The sequence below is a fragment of the Oryzias latipes genome, chromosome 17 (genome assembly GCF_053564925.1).
Source record: "Oryzias latipes strain Hd-rR chromosome 17, Olatipes_Hd-rR_3.1".
NCBI lineage: Eukaryota > Metazoa > Chordata > Actinopteri > Beloniformes > Adrianichthyidae > Oryzias > Oryzias latipes.
In genome coordinates, this window is record NC_136253.1 from 28,089,662 (window position 1) to 28,106,476 (window position 16,815).

The 16,815-nt window shown below is 41.0% G+C and overlaps 1 protein-coding gene across 2 annotated transcripts in view; it reads left to right on the plus strand.

Annotated features, from left to right (window-relative positions):
• LOC111949140 (uncharacterized) overlaps nt 1-15,417 on the plus strand; it is a 239,268-nt gene extending 223,851 nt beyond the window's left edge. For both annotated transcript variants that reach the window (XM_078934226.1, XM_078934225.1), the window contains one exon: nt 13,758-15,417. In XM_078934226.1, coding sequence (XP_078790352.1) covers nt 13,758-13,795 — 38 coding nt within the window. In that variant the 3' untranslated portion in view covers nt 13,796-15,417. The remainder of the gene's footprint in view (nt 1-13,757) is intronic.
• Nucleotides 15,418-16,815: the final 1,398 nt, after the last annotated feature.

The window sequence follows — 16,815 nt, forward strand, 5'->3', positions numbered from 1 at the left end:
ACTTCTGTGCCGGTTCCAAGCCCGGTTGCTTTGGGAGGGTTGCGTCAGGAAGGGCATCCGGCGTAAAACATTGCCAAGTTTACCATGCGACTCGTTCGCTGTGGCGACCCCTGATGGGTAAAGCCGAAAGAGAAACAAACATGTCCTTTCTGACATGAGAAATTAGGTTTAAGTGGGTATTTACTCAGCTTTGCATTTCCTATAGTCTTGTATCATCTGCAATTGACACATTTTAAAAGCAATTATATGGCAGCTACAATCTCATCAGTCAGATAGACAGCTGCTTCAGTTCTGTTCCTATCTCTTCTACCCTCTGCCGTTTCTTCTGTTGTTGTCTCCTCGCTTCTCTTTCATCAACTTCAGGCTTGCTAGTTCCAGCTAGTCTCTTTCTTGCACTGACTCTATATTTCAGAAGACGAGGTGTTTGGTGACAATTATGAATGGCTATGTTTCAGCATTAATCTCTTTCATTTTGTCTCCACATCATTCCTTATTTTATCCTGTTTGTTCGCTTATCAGCAGTACATAAAATAACACATCTAAAACTTTGCTTGACTCAGGCTGTGAATTGTTGATGTGGAATATTTTAAAAGGAAATTAAGTAAATAATAGCAAATAATAGTACACAAAAAAAAAAAAAAAAAAACTACACTAGATTTATATGGCTAAAAATGTTTTCCCTAAAGTCCACTCCTAAAACCAAAAGAAACAGTCAAGCTGAATTAATTTCAGGATCACCTTTAAGTTTTAAGAAAATCTATTTTGGTTCCTGTTTTCTCTCCCCAAGTGACAGTTTCTTGGCAGTGTACTGTCTACCCACAGGATGAGCGGTGTGTCAGCCATGTTTATTTTGGATGGCAGATGCAACCTGCCCCTGAATCAGGTGATGGGTCAATCCATATCCTATTACTCCTTGCAGACAATGAAATTTTAGCAGTGATTGAAAGTATCACAATGAATTCGGGATGATCTTGCATCATGCTTGTTTTCTTCAGGTTTTCACACCTGTATGTATTAAAGATATGCATTAAAGTTTGCTGTTCATTTTCTGTTTTTTTTTTTTTTTTTTGTTAACTTGTTCTGTCCAACAACTGAGCAAACAGCAACAACTGAGCAAACAGAAGTTTGCTGTTCATTTTCATCTCTGCCCTAAATCTTCCTTTTCTCTCTCCCTCTTCCATTGCTTTTACTTACTTTTTTCAGGGCAGCTCTTAAGCGCGCTTTGCTCGTGTGATTTATTTCCTATTAGGGGATTAAAAATCAATTATGCAGGAAGCCAAGCGTAGGCGTGATTATAGCTGCGCATGACGGCACCATTCATCACAGGACCACTCATCTCTTCAGCCGTTAGTTACAAAAAACACACACAGCGGCAGCCATTCTTTACCGTGAACTCTGCCCTTCATCTTTTCCTCATCAGAAATGAAGTTGGTCTACCATATATCTGAAAATGAATGACTTTATAACAGAAGGAGAGAGAAAAAAGTAAAATGATAACAAAGGAGAATAAAATGCATGTAATATTCTCTGCACAACATAATAGGGAAATAATAACTTACAAGAGGTATATCCATTTCATTTGAATGTGGCCAGTAACTATACAGACCTATTTTTTGTGAGTAGAATAACACATTCACAGACCTCGTAGTGTATTGAAACTACTTCAGTACTACAATTATAATTACTTTATTTATGTGGATTGATCTTTTCCACAAATACAGCTGTATTTTTTGTACCAAAGGAAATGTGAATTGTGGTTCTACAAGTTCAGATTTGTATTTAGATGATCAAAAGCCATGCTCAACAAGGCAATTAGAAAATTATTGGAAAATCCAGACAAGACAAAGGCATGTTAATTCAGAGCATGCAGGCTACATTTCCTTTAAATAATACAAAGCCATTAACTGATCACACATTCATATCATGTACGAACTACAATCCACAGGCCAAAAAACTCCCTGCTCCACTCTATTTTGATGCATTCACTTGCAGAAAAATAGATCCATTTTTGTTGCACCGCTAATGTTAGGTTGGTTTTGTGAGGGACTTATATTTAATATTCAAAATTAAGAATTTATGTTTTGCCATATTGAACATTTCTATGTGAAATTACTTATTTTTCTGTTTCATTATGTAATTTCTTGCTAACGTTTTAACCAGTTGGTGTAATTTTAATGGCTGTCTCATTTCAGAGGCAAATGCTCAGTCTTTCTAGCTCACTTTTGACCATTTGTGATACATGTTCACACAACCGTTCGCACAAACACATCCCTCCTTCACACTTCTGTCCCTGTAAGAATCCAGACTTTGGAGAATGGCACGTCTGTTTACTTTAAAAGGTTCAAAGATAATTTACCTGGATTAGAGGAGCCATCTGTGTCTGCTCTCCCAGATTGCTTTAGAGGTGTCTCTGTGATTACTGAGTAGGCTGCATGGCAGATACTGCAATGGAATAGCACACAAGATCACTCTAAAGTGGTGGAATCTCTTTGATAGTGGTAATATTCCTTTTAAATCAGTTATAACTTGATACCCGCTGGTGAGACCCAAGGACTTCTGTTCAGTATTGATCTTTGGAAACCTGGTCTTTGCCTGAAATGCAGACCAGCAGTGATTGGGCTATTTCCCTTATATTAGGTCTCCATACATGCTCAGAAAGTACAGCTTAGGAGAGATACAACAGCATCTGAGTGGCTGTATAATTTCAAACAAATATGCAAGATAATTTCTTTTAGATTTTAATGGTGCATTTATACTGACCAGATTTGGATTTGAAAATGTTTATTAGATGCCATACTAAAAACTTTTATACAATTTAATTGAAATAGTAAAACCTACACTGCAAAGGCCTCACATCACTATCACATCACTTAAGATGAAAGTTGTTTTTGTTTTGTTTGTTCTTTTTTATTATTTTTTGCCAAATTCAGAAAACGGAGTTCACTCTTAATAATTAGAGTAATTTTCAACTTAAAAGTTTTAGCTTGATAATTGCATACAGTGTTGCACAACAGAGCCAGACAATTGTGTGTGGGGGCCCATGGCAATCCAGATATTCTGTGCCACTTTTAGCCACTGTGGAAGTTTTTATAAAAAATAACAACAAGAAAGAAGCTGTGCCTTGTGGTATCTGGTTCAGTGGTGCAGAAACAAACCCCTCCACAAAATTTCCATAGCCCCCTGTAACTCCCACAAACACTCTCAAATACACAATCTTTAAACAAGAAATTGTTTAGATGCCACTTTTCACCATTGTTAAATAACAAAGAGTTAGACGTTAGAGAGTTTACCAAAATATTAAGTAAAAACTTGGTAGTGCAAAAGAGAAATTATTACATGCTCAATAGTACTTAAAGAGACGGTGGCAAAGTTTTCAATTTATAAAAAAGTCATTAACTGTCTGTCTTATTAAGTTTTTTCATGTTGTATTTATTTTTCCCCCAAAATATCAGAACTGGTGCAGCTAAACTACACCCCATTACTGAAAAACATACAGGATGATCTAACACGCTGGACCAACCTGCCTTTGTCCCTTATGGGCAAGGTAGCCACGGTTAAAATGAAAATCTTACCCAAAGTTAATTATCTCTTCTCAATGATTCCCACACAACCGCCATTAAAATGGTTCAAAACATTAGACTCATCCATATCAAGCTTTCTATGGAACAATAAACCTGCAAGAATTAGTCTAAAAACTTTAAAATCTGCAAAAAGCTGTGGAGGATTAGAATTACCTAACTTCCACAATTACTTTCTTGCAAATAGATTACAATACATCTTAAAATGGTTAAAAAATAATTCAGAAACCAACTCATGGTTAGACTTGGAACAGGCGTTATGTGGAAAGATCAACCTGTCAGATCTTCCATTTATTAGTCAAATAGTTAAAAAACAGGATTGTTTCAAAAGTATTAATATAAATGCCACTTTAACAGCCTGGTGGAAATTTCTCAAAATATCAAAATCATCAATTCAACCGTGCAAAATGACACCCATCTGGAACAACCCAGACATCCTCATAAACAAAAAAATTATCCACTTCCCAGCTTGGCAAGCAGGGGGCATAAAACAACTAGAGCACATAATTATTGATAGAAGATTCATAACTCCCCAGGAACTTCAAGACAAACATGGAATATATAACTTCTTGGAATATCAGCAACTTAAATCAATTATTACTAAAAAGTTTAAATACAGAGACAACGATTTAAAGCTACCAGATGTAGTTACCACTCTGATCAATTTCTCAATGAATAAAACTCTCTCCAAAATATACAAACTTTTATGTAATTTAGATAACAATATTTCACTTCCGACAACAAAATGGGATGCGGATTCGAGCATCAGCACAGATGAAAGTTTTTGGTCAGAACTTTGTCTAAACACCTTTAAAATGACAAAAATCCAAATCTGCAGCTAATCCATTTCAAAACTCTTCACAGACTTTACTACACTGGACAGAGGATGTTCAAGATGGGTCTCAGTAACTCAGACATTTGTCAGCACTGTGACAGTAATCTACCCGACAATTACATGCATGCACTATGGTTCTGCACGCCTGTCCAGGCTCTCTGGCAGCAGGTATGTGCCGATCTATCAGTCTGGCTTAAGGTTTCAATCACAGCTTCACCGTCACTTTGTGTGCTTGGTGACATGAGTGCCATCGATGTAGAAGGAGGATTAGGCTCTATCATTTTCATAACTCTTTGCATTGCTAAAAAAACTATTTTAATAAATTGGAAAAGCAAAAAAAATATAAATATAAGTCAACACAGAAATCTGCTGCTTGATCATATCAGCTTGGAAAAAATGTCAGCCCAAAGTTCAAGTAACTTTGAAAGAATTCGGTCTCTCTGGTCTCCCATAGCTAACTCCGTGACTTAGGGGGTGGGGGGGGCATGGTCGTCGCTGCTCCTTGCCCTTCTGCCGTGGGCCGGGGTGGGGGTCGGGGCCTCCGGTGCCTGGCCGGGGGTGGTGGGGGCTCCGTTGGTTGGGGGGTCGGGTCCGGCGCCTGGGTGGGGCGGCCTGGGGCGCTGCGTGGTCCTCTGGGCTTGGGTGTGGGGGTGCGTGGTGGGGGGGTGGGGTGGTGGTCTGGCTTGGCTTGGGGGGGTGGTCCCTTTGCCTGTGCTGGGGGGGGTTGGCGGGGGGTGCTGCTCGGGGGGGGGGGCCCAGCGGCGCTGGATGGGCTTCCCGTCTACACCTGGGGCTGGGATCGGCCCTTCCCTGGCTCTGGGCCGGGACGGGACAACCCTCTTGGGGCCCCCGGTCGCTCTGGGTGTCATCCGCTTCGGCTGCGGGGTCTGGGGGTGGGGTGGGGTGGGGATCTTGTCGGCCCTGTCCTGTGGGGGGGCATTCTGGGGGAGGGGGGGGGGCACTATTGGTACGGGGCAGGGGGGGTTGACGGGTCGGGGTCTCCGCTGAGGCCATCGGCGGTTTCCCCGGCCGGTTGGCTGCCTCGGTCCCGTCGAGGCCTGACCAGAGCTCTTCTAGGGCCGGCGTTTGGGGGTGGGGGCCTGGGCTTGCTCCGGGGGGGGCCGGCGCTTTCTGGCTCCCCTCTCTCTGTGTGGGGGTGGTGGTGCTGGGCCTGGGGTGTCTGCGCCTCCGGGGGTGGGGCCCCGGGGCTGGGTGGGCCTGGCCCCCTTGCTGGGGGGGGGGGGGGGGGGGGGGCGGGGGACGGCTGTTTGACCACCGGGGGACAGTCTATCATCTGTCCCCAACTTACCCCCTTCCTCATATAACCTCATAATAGGGTGAGGGGGTGGGGGGTCTAGCCTGCGATGAGCCTTGGGGGGGGGGTTTACTAGGCAGTGGCCCCCCTCCTGTGGTTGCCGTATGGAGTGGGCCCCCCCTCTTTCGGTTTTATTTGCACCTTAGACATGTAGGGCCCTTGGTAGGGGGGGTGCTTGGACATCACTGCCAGCAAGCAGCGGATGTCCTCCTAGCACCCTACCCACCAATTTTAACCGCACCTTAGACATTTAGGGCCCCTTGGTGGGGAGGGTGAGGGGACGTCACTGTGAGTAATCAGGAGATGTCCCCTTAGTGCCCTACCCGCCAATTTTAACCGCACCCCCCTTAGTACACACACCCCTCCCCCCTCAATATATACATCCCAACATAAACACACACACATGCACACACACACTCTCTCAAACACACATACACGCACACACATTTTGCAAGGAAGGTGGGACCTAGGACCATCTGTCCCCTGCCTCTTCCCTGGTGGGGGGTACGAGCCCCTTTGCAACGGCGGCTGTGTCCCCGGGGTGCCGGCTTCCTGGGCCCGGCGGTGCTCTCTCCGCGCGGTGGGGGGGTTCATATTACATCTGAGCCGGGGGTGTTCGTGTCCCTGGGGGGTGGGTTCTGGTCCTTGCTCCTGAGTGCTGGGCCCCGCCAAATTTCCAACTGTGGCCGAGCCTGGTCGGGCCATATTTACAACACCCCTTGTGGGCCCTCTTTTTTCCCCGGGGTTCCCCCCTCCTCGGCGGGGGCGGCGGGCCCCTGCCTCGATCCTCCCTGGACCAACCGTGGGCCGGGCGGATGGCTGCCTGGAGTGCGGAGTGGGTCTCCCTTGGGGGGTCCTGGCTCGTACCTGGAGTTGGGGCGGGGGGATGCTCGGAACTCCTGGGTGGTGGTGGGGTGTTCGTCTGGGGCTGTGGGCGTCCTTCTCCGGTGGGGCCCTGCGTTGGGTTCTCCCGGCGCGGCGGGGGGGCTGCTCTCCTGGTTGGGCTGGGGCGGCGCCCTCTTTCCCTCCGTGCCTCCCTGCTCTCTGGCTCTGGGGGCCTTGCGGCGGCCCTGCTGGCCCTGGCCTGGGTGGCGGGCTTGGTCGCCCGGGCGGCGGTTGTTCGCTGCCGGTTCCCGTGTGGCGTTGGGGGGATTCCGGCTGCCGCTGCTGGTGCGGTGGGGGTCTTGGGGTGGGGATGGCTGGGCACTCTCCCTCCTTCTTTTCACGTTCCACCATCCATTTTAGAAGAACATAAACACTCACCTGAGCACAGGTGTTAGCTCAACAGACTGAATGACTGAAATATTTCACACTAGTTGGTTTTAAGGCATAAGTATGCGTGTGAACACTATCTGTTTTGTGTACATGTCGACAGGTGGACATTTTTGCAACTAACAGGTGTGTTTATAACATTTGAGTGTGTGTGTGGACAGGCTCCGCCCTTTTTTTTTTTTTTTTTTTTTTTACATTTAAACCTTACCATAATGATTAACAACCAGTAAACTTGTTGCTTTATGCTGTTTCATGGTCTTATCCCCCTTCCCCTCCTATTATCACCCCCTACCCCCCCTCTCTCTAACGTCCCTCTCTCTTCTTCCCCTCTTTCCTTTTCCGTCCGGTCCAACACCAAAGATTTTCAGACATGTTTGAAATTAATAAAGTTTGGCCCCAATTACAAAAGGGGTTTATTCAGACATACCTTTGGTTTGTCTGAAGATTAATAACCCCTCTTGTTAAAGTAAAATATGTCCAACCCAAGAGGCCCTCAGCTCTCATCTGTCTGCCTAGCTGTTGGACAGGACAAGTTAAAAAAAAAAAAAAAAAGAAGTTTTTCATGTTAAATTTTTCATTTGAAAAATAGGTAGAATTAAATCGCTGCCAGTCCCGAAGTGTTTCTAGAGCCAGATTAATTCTCAGCTGACACTATGAGATACACAAGTTGAGAATTGCAATCTTGTCCAGTGGTTCTAGCTCTCTCTATGCATTTTTGCTAATGTGTTCTTTTTTTGTTATTTTTTCATCTGCCCTTGTCTCCCTGAAAGTTTTATAGCAGGCAGAGTATGTGGTGGGTTTATAAAGACTGCAACTCATGAATCTGCAGCGATAATAAATCTGCTTTTATGGGAAAACCAGGGTATTTGTGTTGTGCTGATGCTGTGTTCAGTCAGGGATGCACACATCCTAGCACTTATTGCTTCAAGCACGCATTGCACCTATCACAACATCATTGTCTAGTAAAATGATGATGCTCTTCCTACTACTAATGCAAAGTACAATTCTAAGTGTGTTAAAACTTACATTATGGTCTGGGTGAATATTCAATTCTGATTGGCTGCTGGGTGTGGATTAAAACGTGATAATCCACAGTGATAATGCACACCTTTCTGCTTAAATGTTCTATATCACTGCGCTGGCTCCTTTAAAAAAAACTTCCGCTTCATCATCTAAAAAAAAAACAAGTGGTAAGAGCTGAACCTTCTCTCTTTGCAAATGATGAAGCAGAAAGTTGTTTTAAAGAAGCCGACGCAGTGATATAAAACATTTAAGCTAGGTGACCAGAACTTCTTTTTTCACCGTGCGATTATCCTGTGGTATATCACTTTTTAATGCACACCCAGGAGCCAATCAGAATCGAGTATTCACTCAATTTCTAATAATGCACACTTCGTAAGCCATTATCCCTTACGTCAAGGTTTAAATTCTGCATTACATTGTCAGATTGAAAATGTTGATGTAATTTCAGATGGTTTAATCCTCCTACTCCAATCATCTTTTGATCTATTGTAAAAGTGTTCCCTGTGATCTTTTAATTATAAATATGCAGTTTTAGCAGAATCAAAAAACGTGTATTGTTTCTAGGACATGGTTTCTGCAGAGAGGCAGTTTATCAGAAATTTGCCTTCGAGTTTGGTGCAGGACTGTTTATGGTGAGTAAGCCCTTGCTGATTTCTCAACATCCCTTTGTGCGCACTTTCTCTGCTAACTTACAGCCCCTCATAAGGCCTACCTAACATGACTGGTGCAACAAAAATGTCGAGCAATATCAAAGCTCTCCAGCCTTACAGTTTTGAGCAGGATGCCAGATCGGTTGAGGAAATGGAAGACGTATGTGGATCTATCTGTCTGGAAGTGGATGCATCAGAATGGAGCGGAGCAGGGAGTTTGTGGCCCGTCAATTGTCGTTTCTAGTGTGTGAATGTGTGTGAGAATGTGTGTGTGCATGGGTGAATGGGACTGTGACTGTAAAGCGCTTTGGACCATCGTAAGAAGGTAGAAAGCGCTATATAAGTATACGCCATTTACCATTTCTATGAAACTACAAGCTTTTTCAAGCATATTTTTTTTTAAGTCTGCTCCTGATTCACAGTATTTCTTTATTCAATTTGAATAAATGTGCCTAATGTTGATTTTTTATTTTTAAATTTGTTTTTACATATAAACTTTATCAGTAGACAAGTGCTACAAGAACATGTTAAGAAATTAAAAACGCAATTTTCATTGGAGTGGGTCTTTAACAGATTCAATCCCTCATGCTGAACTAGAAAGAATATAGGCTATATTTGTCTTATTTAATAAAGTCCAGTATTCAGTTTTGCAAATGTTACAAAACTAAAAAGATACAGAACAAGACAATGGCGATTCTTCTGCACAATTAAAAGTGTGAGATTTCCTACACTAACAGTATGGTTTTGGCAGCAATTCTAGGCTTAAAGAAGGACATTTCCTGACTTCACTGTTTGGTAGGTGCTGGTGGATTTGAATCATTCATGAGTCAATTTGTTATGTTTGAATGTAGGGCTTGAAGGAATGAAACGTTCTTGTCGAAGGTGAGAGCTGCAGTACAGAACGGGTCTGTGGCTGATTCAGGTGCTGTTGAGTCTGTAGGTTTAGCTCTCATGCCGCAGACATGCCATTACCTGAAAGCATTTGGAGAGGGGAAAATGAGGTTGTATGCTGCTCAGCTCCAGAGAGGTCACACAAGCAGGGGGTCCTACTCCCTCTGCACTCTGTCTTACCCTCCCACTCACTCCCATCATTTCATAGCCCTGTATCTTCATGATTGCAGGGTCCTCTGTCATGTTTTGGCCATTACCACACTCGTCCTATCTTACACCGAAACCCTGACCCCTTTTAGAGTCACATTACTGAGAGCAGGAACAGAAACCACACACACACATGTCCAGGCTGTTTTTTTTTTCTTCCTGTGTGTCTGGAAAAACACTTTTTGTTTTCTCTCTCGCTCATATTTCCGACACATGCACGCGGTGAAAGACAGAGGCATGATGACAAATCTCCCCGAGATTACGCGACAAATCTTATTTGTTATAATTCAGCTCTAATTTCACTATTTTCAAATCTTTACTGAGATTTATATGAGCTGCCTTAAAGAACATCCGTCTTGTCCAAGTCCTTGCCAGCCTGAACTTTGCCAGTGTCACATGATCGATGTCTTCCATGGCCTCTCAACATCTTCTGGGGTCACTTGGGCTTCTGTCAAGCTTGGTTAATTTCAGTCTCTCAGCTTACTATTAGCATATGAATATCCTCATAGCCATACATAGTCTACATCCATGCATGGAGGTTTTGAAAAGTGCTCCTTTTTAAGGAGGAATCTGAAAAGACCGGAGGGGGACGAGGAGGAAGGATTGGATTGGGGGGCTTGGCAGGGTGTTTTCACAGCTGTCACAGTGATGAATTAGGCTCTTATGATGAATCTGTATTTAAATGTAACATTACCATCTCCAGACAGTTAGACCCAGCCCATTTTCAGTGGACCGTAGCAGTCCAACAGAAAACATGTTGATTATATTAAACACCATAGAAAGGAGCAAAATCAGACTTTGGCTACATTATCAGTCTTGTTACAGGAAATGGATATGGGCCACATACGATTACCCAACATCTGACTGTTGGAGGACCAACCATGTTCCCATGTCTTTTGTGTGTCCCCATGCCAGTTTTTATAATGTTAAGCTAGGGCTAAAGCGCTCGTCAGGCTCCATCCCAGCTATTTTACTCCCAAATGTCATTGCACACAAAAGCAGGAATGTAGAGCAGCTGCCTACCAAGGCGACAGATTTATTTGTGCCAAACCAAACTTCTAAAAGCCAACAGCTGACCAGAGCAGCAAAGAGAAATAAAAATACAATGTGCTTTTTATCGCTCTCCGAAGCGCTGGTCCTCTCCAGCTGAGGGCTTCGGCTGCCATTAGTGTTTATAATAAGAGCTTTCCCATATGTTTCTGTCCACAGATGTTATGATTGAGACGTAACATGTTTTGACTCCACATTTCCAAACCATGTTACAGGTCAAGTGAGGGACAGAGTTACTGCTGAGGGGAACACAACGCCACAGAGTGCTGTAGCCGCAGATGTTCAGAGAAATCGAACAACAATCTGATGTTAACTGAGCTTGGCAGGTCGCTTGACTGGAGAAAGACTTTAAACATCTGTTATTTTTTTGGAATCTTGCTGACTTGTTGTGCTCCTCTTGGAAGAAACAGTAAATTAACTGATGATGGATATTTAGCTTTGAGAAAAATCAAAAAGGTAGAAGTACCATAATCAAAATCAAAATCACATGATGTTGTTAATTTTAAAGAAATGAAGTGACCTGTAATCATGCAATGCTTTTGTAGTCCCACTCCTATTAGCTTTTGATCTAATGTGTTTCAGATATGTGGAGCATATGCAGCTTCTCCACATTTGGCTGACAAAAGGAATCCAAATGACGCAGCTGTCTGGCTGGTTCACACTGGGTCAGGAGGTCAACTGACCCAGTATAAACCAGCCTGAATTGAACTGATGTGGTCTAATTTTTTGGTCCTTGTGAGAACCTGAGCAGCAGAGTTCTAAATAAGCTGCAGTTTCCTGATTTATCTTTTTGTTAGTCTTGTAAAAATACTTCCAGGAGTCAAGTCAGCTGAAGATGAAAGCATGTACCGGTACTAGTTTTTCCAGGCTCTAAAAATACTTTAAAATGATTTTGTGACTGCCTTAATGTGTTCATCAAAATGTAGGTCTGTGTCCATTACTACGCTTACGTTTCTGGCCTGGTTGGTGGTCCTTAGATGAATAGATTGAAGCTCTGTAGTGACCTCCTTTCTCGTTAGATCAAAAGACAATAACATTTGATTTTGATTTTATTGATTTATTTCAAGCATTGTAGTCAAAGCAATAAAGAATTTACACGTATTTGTCAAACTCATTACAGAAATGTTGAAATGCATTGTTTAAAAAGACAGAAATTAAAACAAAACAAAAAAGTCACTTAAATTACATTTTGCTCAATTAAATACAGTGATCATTAACTAAAGTCAAGTGGAGCTTGATTTATTGCTTGAAAAGGAATGGGAAGAAGCAAACGTATACAATCCCATCCCTGCTGGGTTAATTCATTTTATAGTTTTATAGTTTTTGTAATCCGGTTCTGATCCGATAGATTCTTTTCAAGTAACAAAATGATTGATTATCTTTGGTAAACATTCATTCATGATTTCAGTAAACAGTATCGGTAACCAATGTGTAATTATCATTGATTATTATTAGACACATTATCACGATAAACCAGTAATTATTGCTACACATTGCAGATCAAGTAAAGACAATCAATAGCTTATTGATTGTAATTTAAACATCTATTAAACATCTATTTTGTTTTTTTTTTCAGCTGAAGTAAGTTGTGACACATCCAGTCAGTAATGTTTTCAATCCATTTACCAAGAGCCTGTACAGGGTCTCGGTCTTATGGTGTCAATGTAATATAAATGTTTGTGTCATCTGCATAGCTATGGTAATTAATGTTCTTTTTGTTTTATTTATTTTTTTAACTAAGGCCAGTGGGAGCAAGCAGATGTTAAATAGAAATGGCCCCAGGGTGGAGCCTTGAGGAACTTCACATGTAAATTTCTGTCTCAGATGTGAAGTTACCAATCGACACAAAATATTTTCTCTAGTACTGGGAGTTTAGTACTGGCCAAAGGAGACCCAGGCAGTTTTCCAGACGTTTGAGTAATATAGCATGGTCAGCTGTTTCAAATGCAGCACTAAGATCCAGTAAAACAAGCACAGACATTTTTCCACCATCTAACTTCAAACATATGTCATTAGTCACTCAAGTCACAGCCGTCTCAGTACTGTGGTGCTGTCGTAAAAACATCATAGCCGTTGCTTCTTACTAAGAATTCATTTCACTGATGGCAAAACCCCTTTTTTTTCAATTATATTATTTAAAATGGTTTGATATCTGTCTGTACTTAGTCTATTGTGTTTTTCTCTAGGTTGGTTCCTTTTTTACGAGGGATGGATTACAGCTGTTTTTAAGGTTGTGGAAAAACATCAGATGTTAAAGACAAAAAACCAAAAACATGATTTTCATTGGAGTGGCTTTTTAAGCTCAGGGATAAAATGTGAATGGAGACTGTCATACTTTTGAAATAAATGTACCGGTAAATGCGAACTAATAAGTCCTGCAAAAAGTGATACTACCAAACCAAAGTACACAAGTTAAAACCTATGAAGATCAGCTCTTGCAGTAGTTCTTGCTGCTGTAACAGAGTTAAGTTCTAGATGTTACTGTTATTCAGTTATCCCACTCATTTCGGATGAAGCCAGCATAACTGTAAAGATATGTTTCCTGTGTTAATTAACACAATCTGTATGGGAAGCTCCTGGTAAATTTATTTTTCTTCTGGATTTCTAACAGGGCTGTAGTTTCTTATAATGAAGGTGGACAGTGGCACAAAAACACATTAAGGGATTGGATGCTTTCTCCGCTTTTCTTTACCTTGTAACCTTCACTGGTGTAGTCTTTTTTAGTATCAGAACATAAATAAATAAATAAACTGAATTTCTATCATTTTATGGAGTGAAGTGGAGACAATCACTTTATTCTGGATGAAAACCAGAAAGAGATGATTGTGGATGAATATTATGAAGATCAAAGGGGGTTGTAGATTCACAGACCCCAGTAAACCATATTCACAACAAACTTGAGACGCAACACTGAGTTTTTTCTTTTTCTTTTTCAGGAAAAAACAGACACTACCTGAGAAGTCCAGCCATGTAATCTATTGGAGCAAAATGCTACAAATGTTTTATAGGTTGATGGAGGAGAGTGCAGTTATTTGCTGTAGCAGCAGCATCTAACACTCAACCACAATAAAAGTTAACAAGTTAAAAAGACGGCTAGTTCTTTGCAGGAAATGGCTCCAAAACCTTTGGAGCATATTGTGTACAGAAGATTGTTTCACAAAAGAGAACATGTAATACACAACTCTGGAAAATGTGTTTGTCAGACCTTTCTCTAGATCACCTGCAGCAAATACCTGTACAAGAGATCATGCATGACTAAATAAATGTGATATGATTTCATTTTTTAATTATTTTTAAATTTAGTTTGCTGTCTTTTCCTCTAACTATTACATAGTTGGCTGTCATTACTGTTTTTAAATGTATTCATTTCTGAGTTCTGCTGCTTTTTTCTTGATCTTTGTAGGTATCTGTGCAAACTGTACAGCTGTAGGTTTTTCATGATTCTTTTTTCCTTCTTTACCCTTTTTAAAGAAAAATTGAAACAAATGAAGACATAAAAAGGTTGTAAACAATGCCTGAAGATTCAATGCTAGTACACCCAACGTGTCTTCAAGTTGGCATTTCACCATAACTGTATAAGTAACTCAAAAATGTAACATAATATGATGTTAGGTTTTCATTTTTAGAAGAAAACATGCATCAAATAAGAAGTGGGGCATTTTAGCTGCATAGTGTGTGGTCTTATGGATGCCTAAATCTATGATCTAATCTAATATTACATGTAATGTTAGTATTTATACTGTTTTGAATTGGAAGAATCTAATGTGGGCTGGCATTTTCTTGGTGCTTTAAGTTCTACATTAACAAATCAAGGGCAATTTTTTTTCCTTTCATTCTCCTACGCCTGTAACAGTTTTGTGTTTAACTGAAGCCTTCAAAAATCTAAATCTCCTTTTTATTTTCATGTCTTTTTTTAAAAAACGGTTTATGTGTTTAAATGCAAATATGCTCTTCTTATCCAACATGAATGCTCACGTGTTAAAGGCGTTTGGGGATGGATACAGACTCGGACAAGGAATCAAGGCTCACCTTCAGAGGGATAGACAGTGAAGATAAACATTATAGTGGTAAATAGTTTGAACAGGTATCTTTCACATCAAAGCTGATGGCTGGTTATGTAAAAGTCTCTGCCAGTAATCAACTCACGAGGAGGATAATGGACTGTTTTTCTGTTAAAAAGAAAGTTCAAGGACCATTCAGTTTCAGGAAAAAAAATCATTTGGACACACAAAGCACAAAATAAATTGCGTATTAAAAAGAAAACGTTGAACATCAATGAAATGAGACTTAATTTTAGCTGGTATCACTGAATGCAATTATTCTCTGCGTTATGCCTCCACATTGCAATGAAGTGCATCTGTAAATCCCTGCAGAATATGAATTAGCCGTATTTCTAGGGGTTAATAGCATGGAGAGCTGTGTGCGTAGTGTCTACTTGATGACTAAGAGCTCTTGCAATCAACTCCTTCTGGCATTTTGTGCAATGCCTGGTCCAAAGAAAGAAACCATTTCAGTTCTGGCATGTTAATGTACAATCACAGTCAATATTTTCAACAGTTTCTTTTGGGGAAATAAATATGAATTTCTTCCTATAAAGTACTGTGATCTTTTTGATGTTTCTTAGTCCAGCCCTCATCTTGTGATTGATGAGCAAACATAAGGAGCAGCATACATCTTTCCAATGGGAAACTACCCAACACAGCCTGAAAAAAAAAAAGAAAAAATACTACCCTTTCATTTTTAAAAGACTAATCTGTTATGATGGCACCTCAGAGTTGTTTTATGGAATACATTGCTGGAAAGAATGCCTGCTTTTCCCTCCCAAGTATTCCTCATCTGCCCATCTTCTCTAAATGGGGGCAGAGGGTTGCTGCTTTAATTACAAAGACAATGAAGCTTGAGGTGTGTGCTCTGCTTAAAAACCAACCTCTGTGCTGCACAAATTACAAATTAATTATGTAATGAATATCATTTAGAACCTTTATTCCGTTAGTCCAATGCATTTGATTACGGTTATGAAATGCTTGAGCTTCTTACTAAAAAACAATGACTATAGATTACACAACTACGTCCCACATTACACAACTAAGTCCCACTTGGTGTCTTTTTTGCTAGAAATTGTGGTACTCTATATTATAAAATGTGCAAATCAGCATGCATAGACACAGAAAGAAAAGACAAACCAAGACCGTGGGGATAAGATCTCTTTACCTCAGTGTATCGGTGGCTTCATAATACTGAGAATCGTAGGAAAAGATAAACATATTATCATTCAAGGTGCTTATCAGACAGTTGCAGACAGATCCAGATAAACACGAAGACGTGAATGCAGATGACAGCAAATACCACAGAGATATACACTGGACACGGCTAGTAACACAATTTGTTTTAAGGATTAAGTTTGTGAGCTTAACGAACCAGAAATAAAATGAACTCATTTGGATTTCCTTGGTTCACACTGGTTTGACAAGATAAAGCTTTGTAATATATTTGAAAACAAAGAATCAGGTAGGAGCCAATTTTCTTTTCTGGTCTGCTGAACTATAGTTTGGCTTACATGGTATTGGTTTGTGTACATAGCAGAATGCACTCTGGTCTATATTTCATTCAAGGAAAGTAGTTGGTTTTGGTTGTAGTGAACTTTGGTTTTAGGTAAGGCCTGGTGATAACATTTCCACTGCTTTGCTTAATTCAGAACATGACAGTGTTCCTGATTTTTCCATCATTACTCTGTTTGGGAATATGTTGTATTTTAACATATTCATTCCCACTTTATCAAAAAAGAACCACACACCCCAATCACATTTTACACTCAATACATCTTTTTTACAATAATCTTTGAAGAGATTACAAGGCTAAAAGAAAAGGGGATAGTTGCTTCCTCCATCCTTTGTCTACCCTTTAGGAGTATCAGGGTTTTTTAGACCCTATATCTCCACTAATGTTGTACACCTTGGACAGGTCACTTGTCTCACGGGTCTGTGTGGAGCTCAC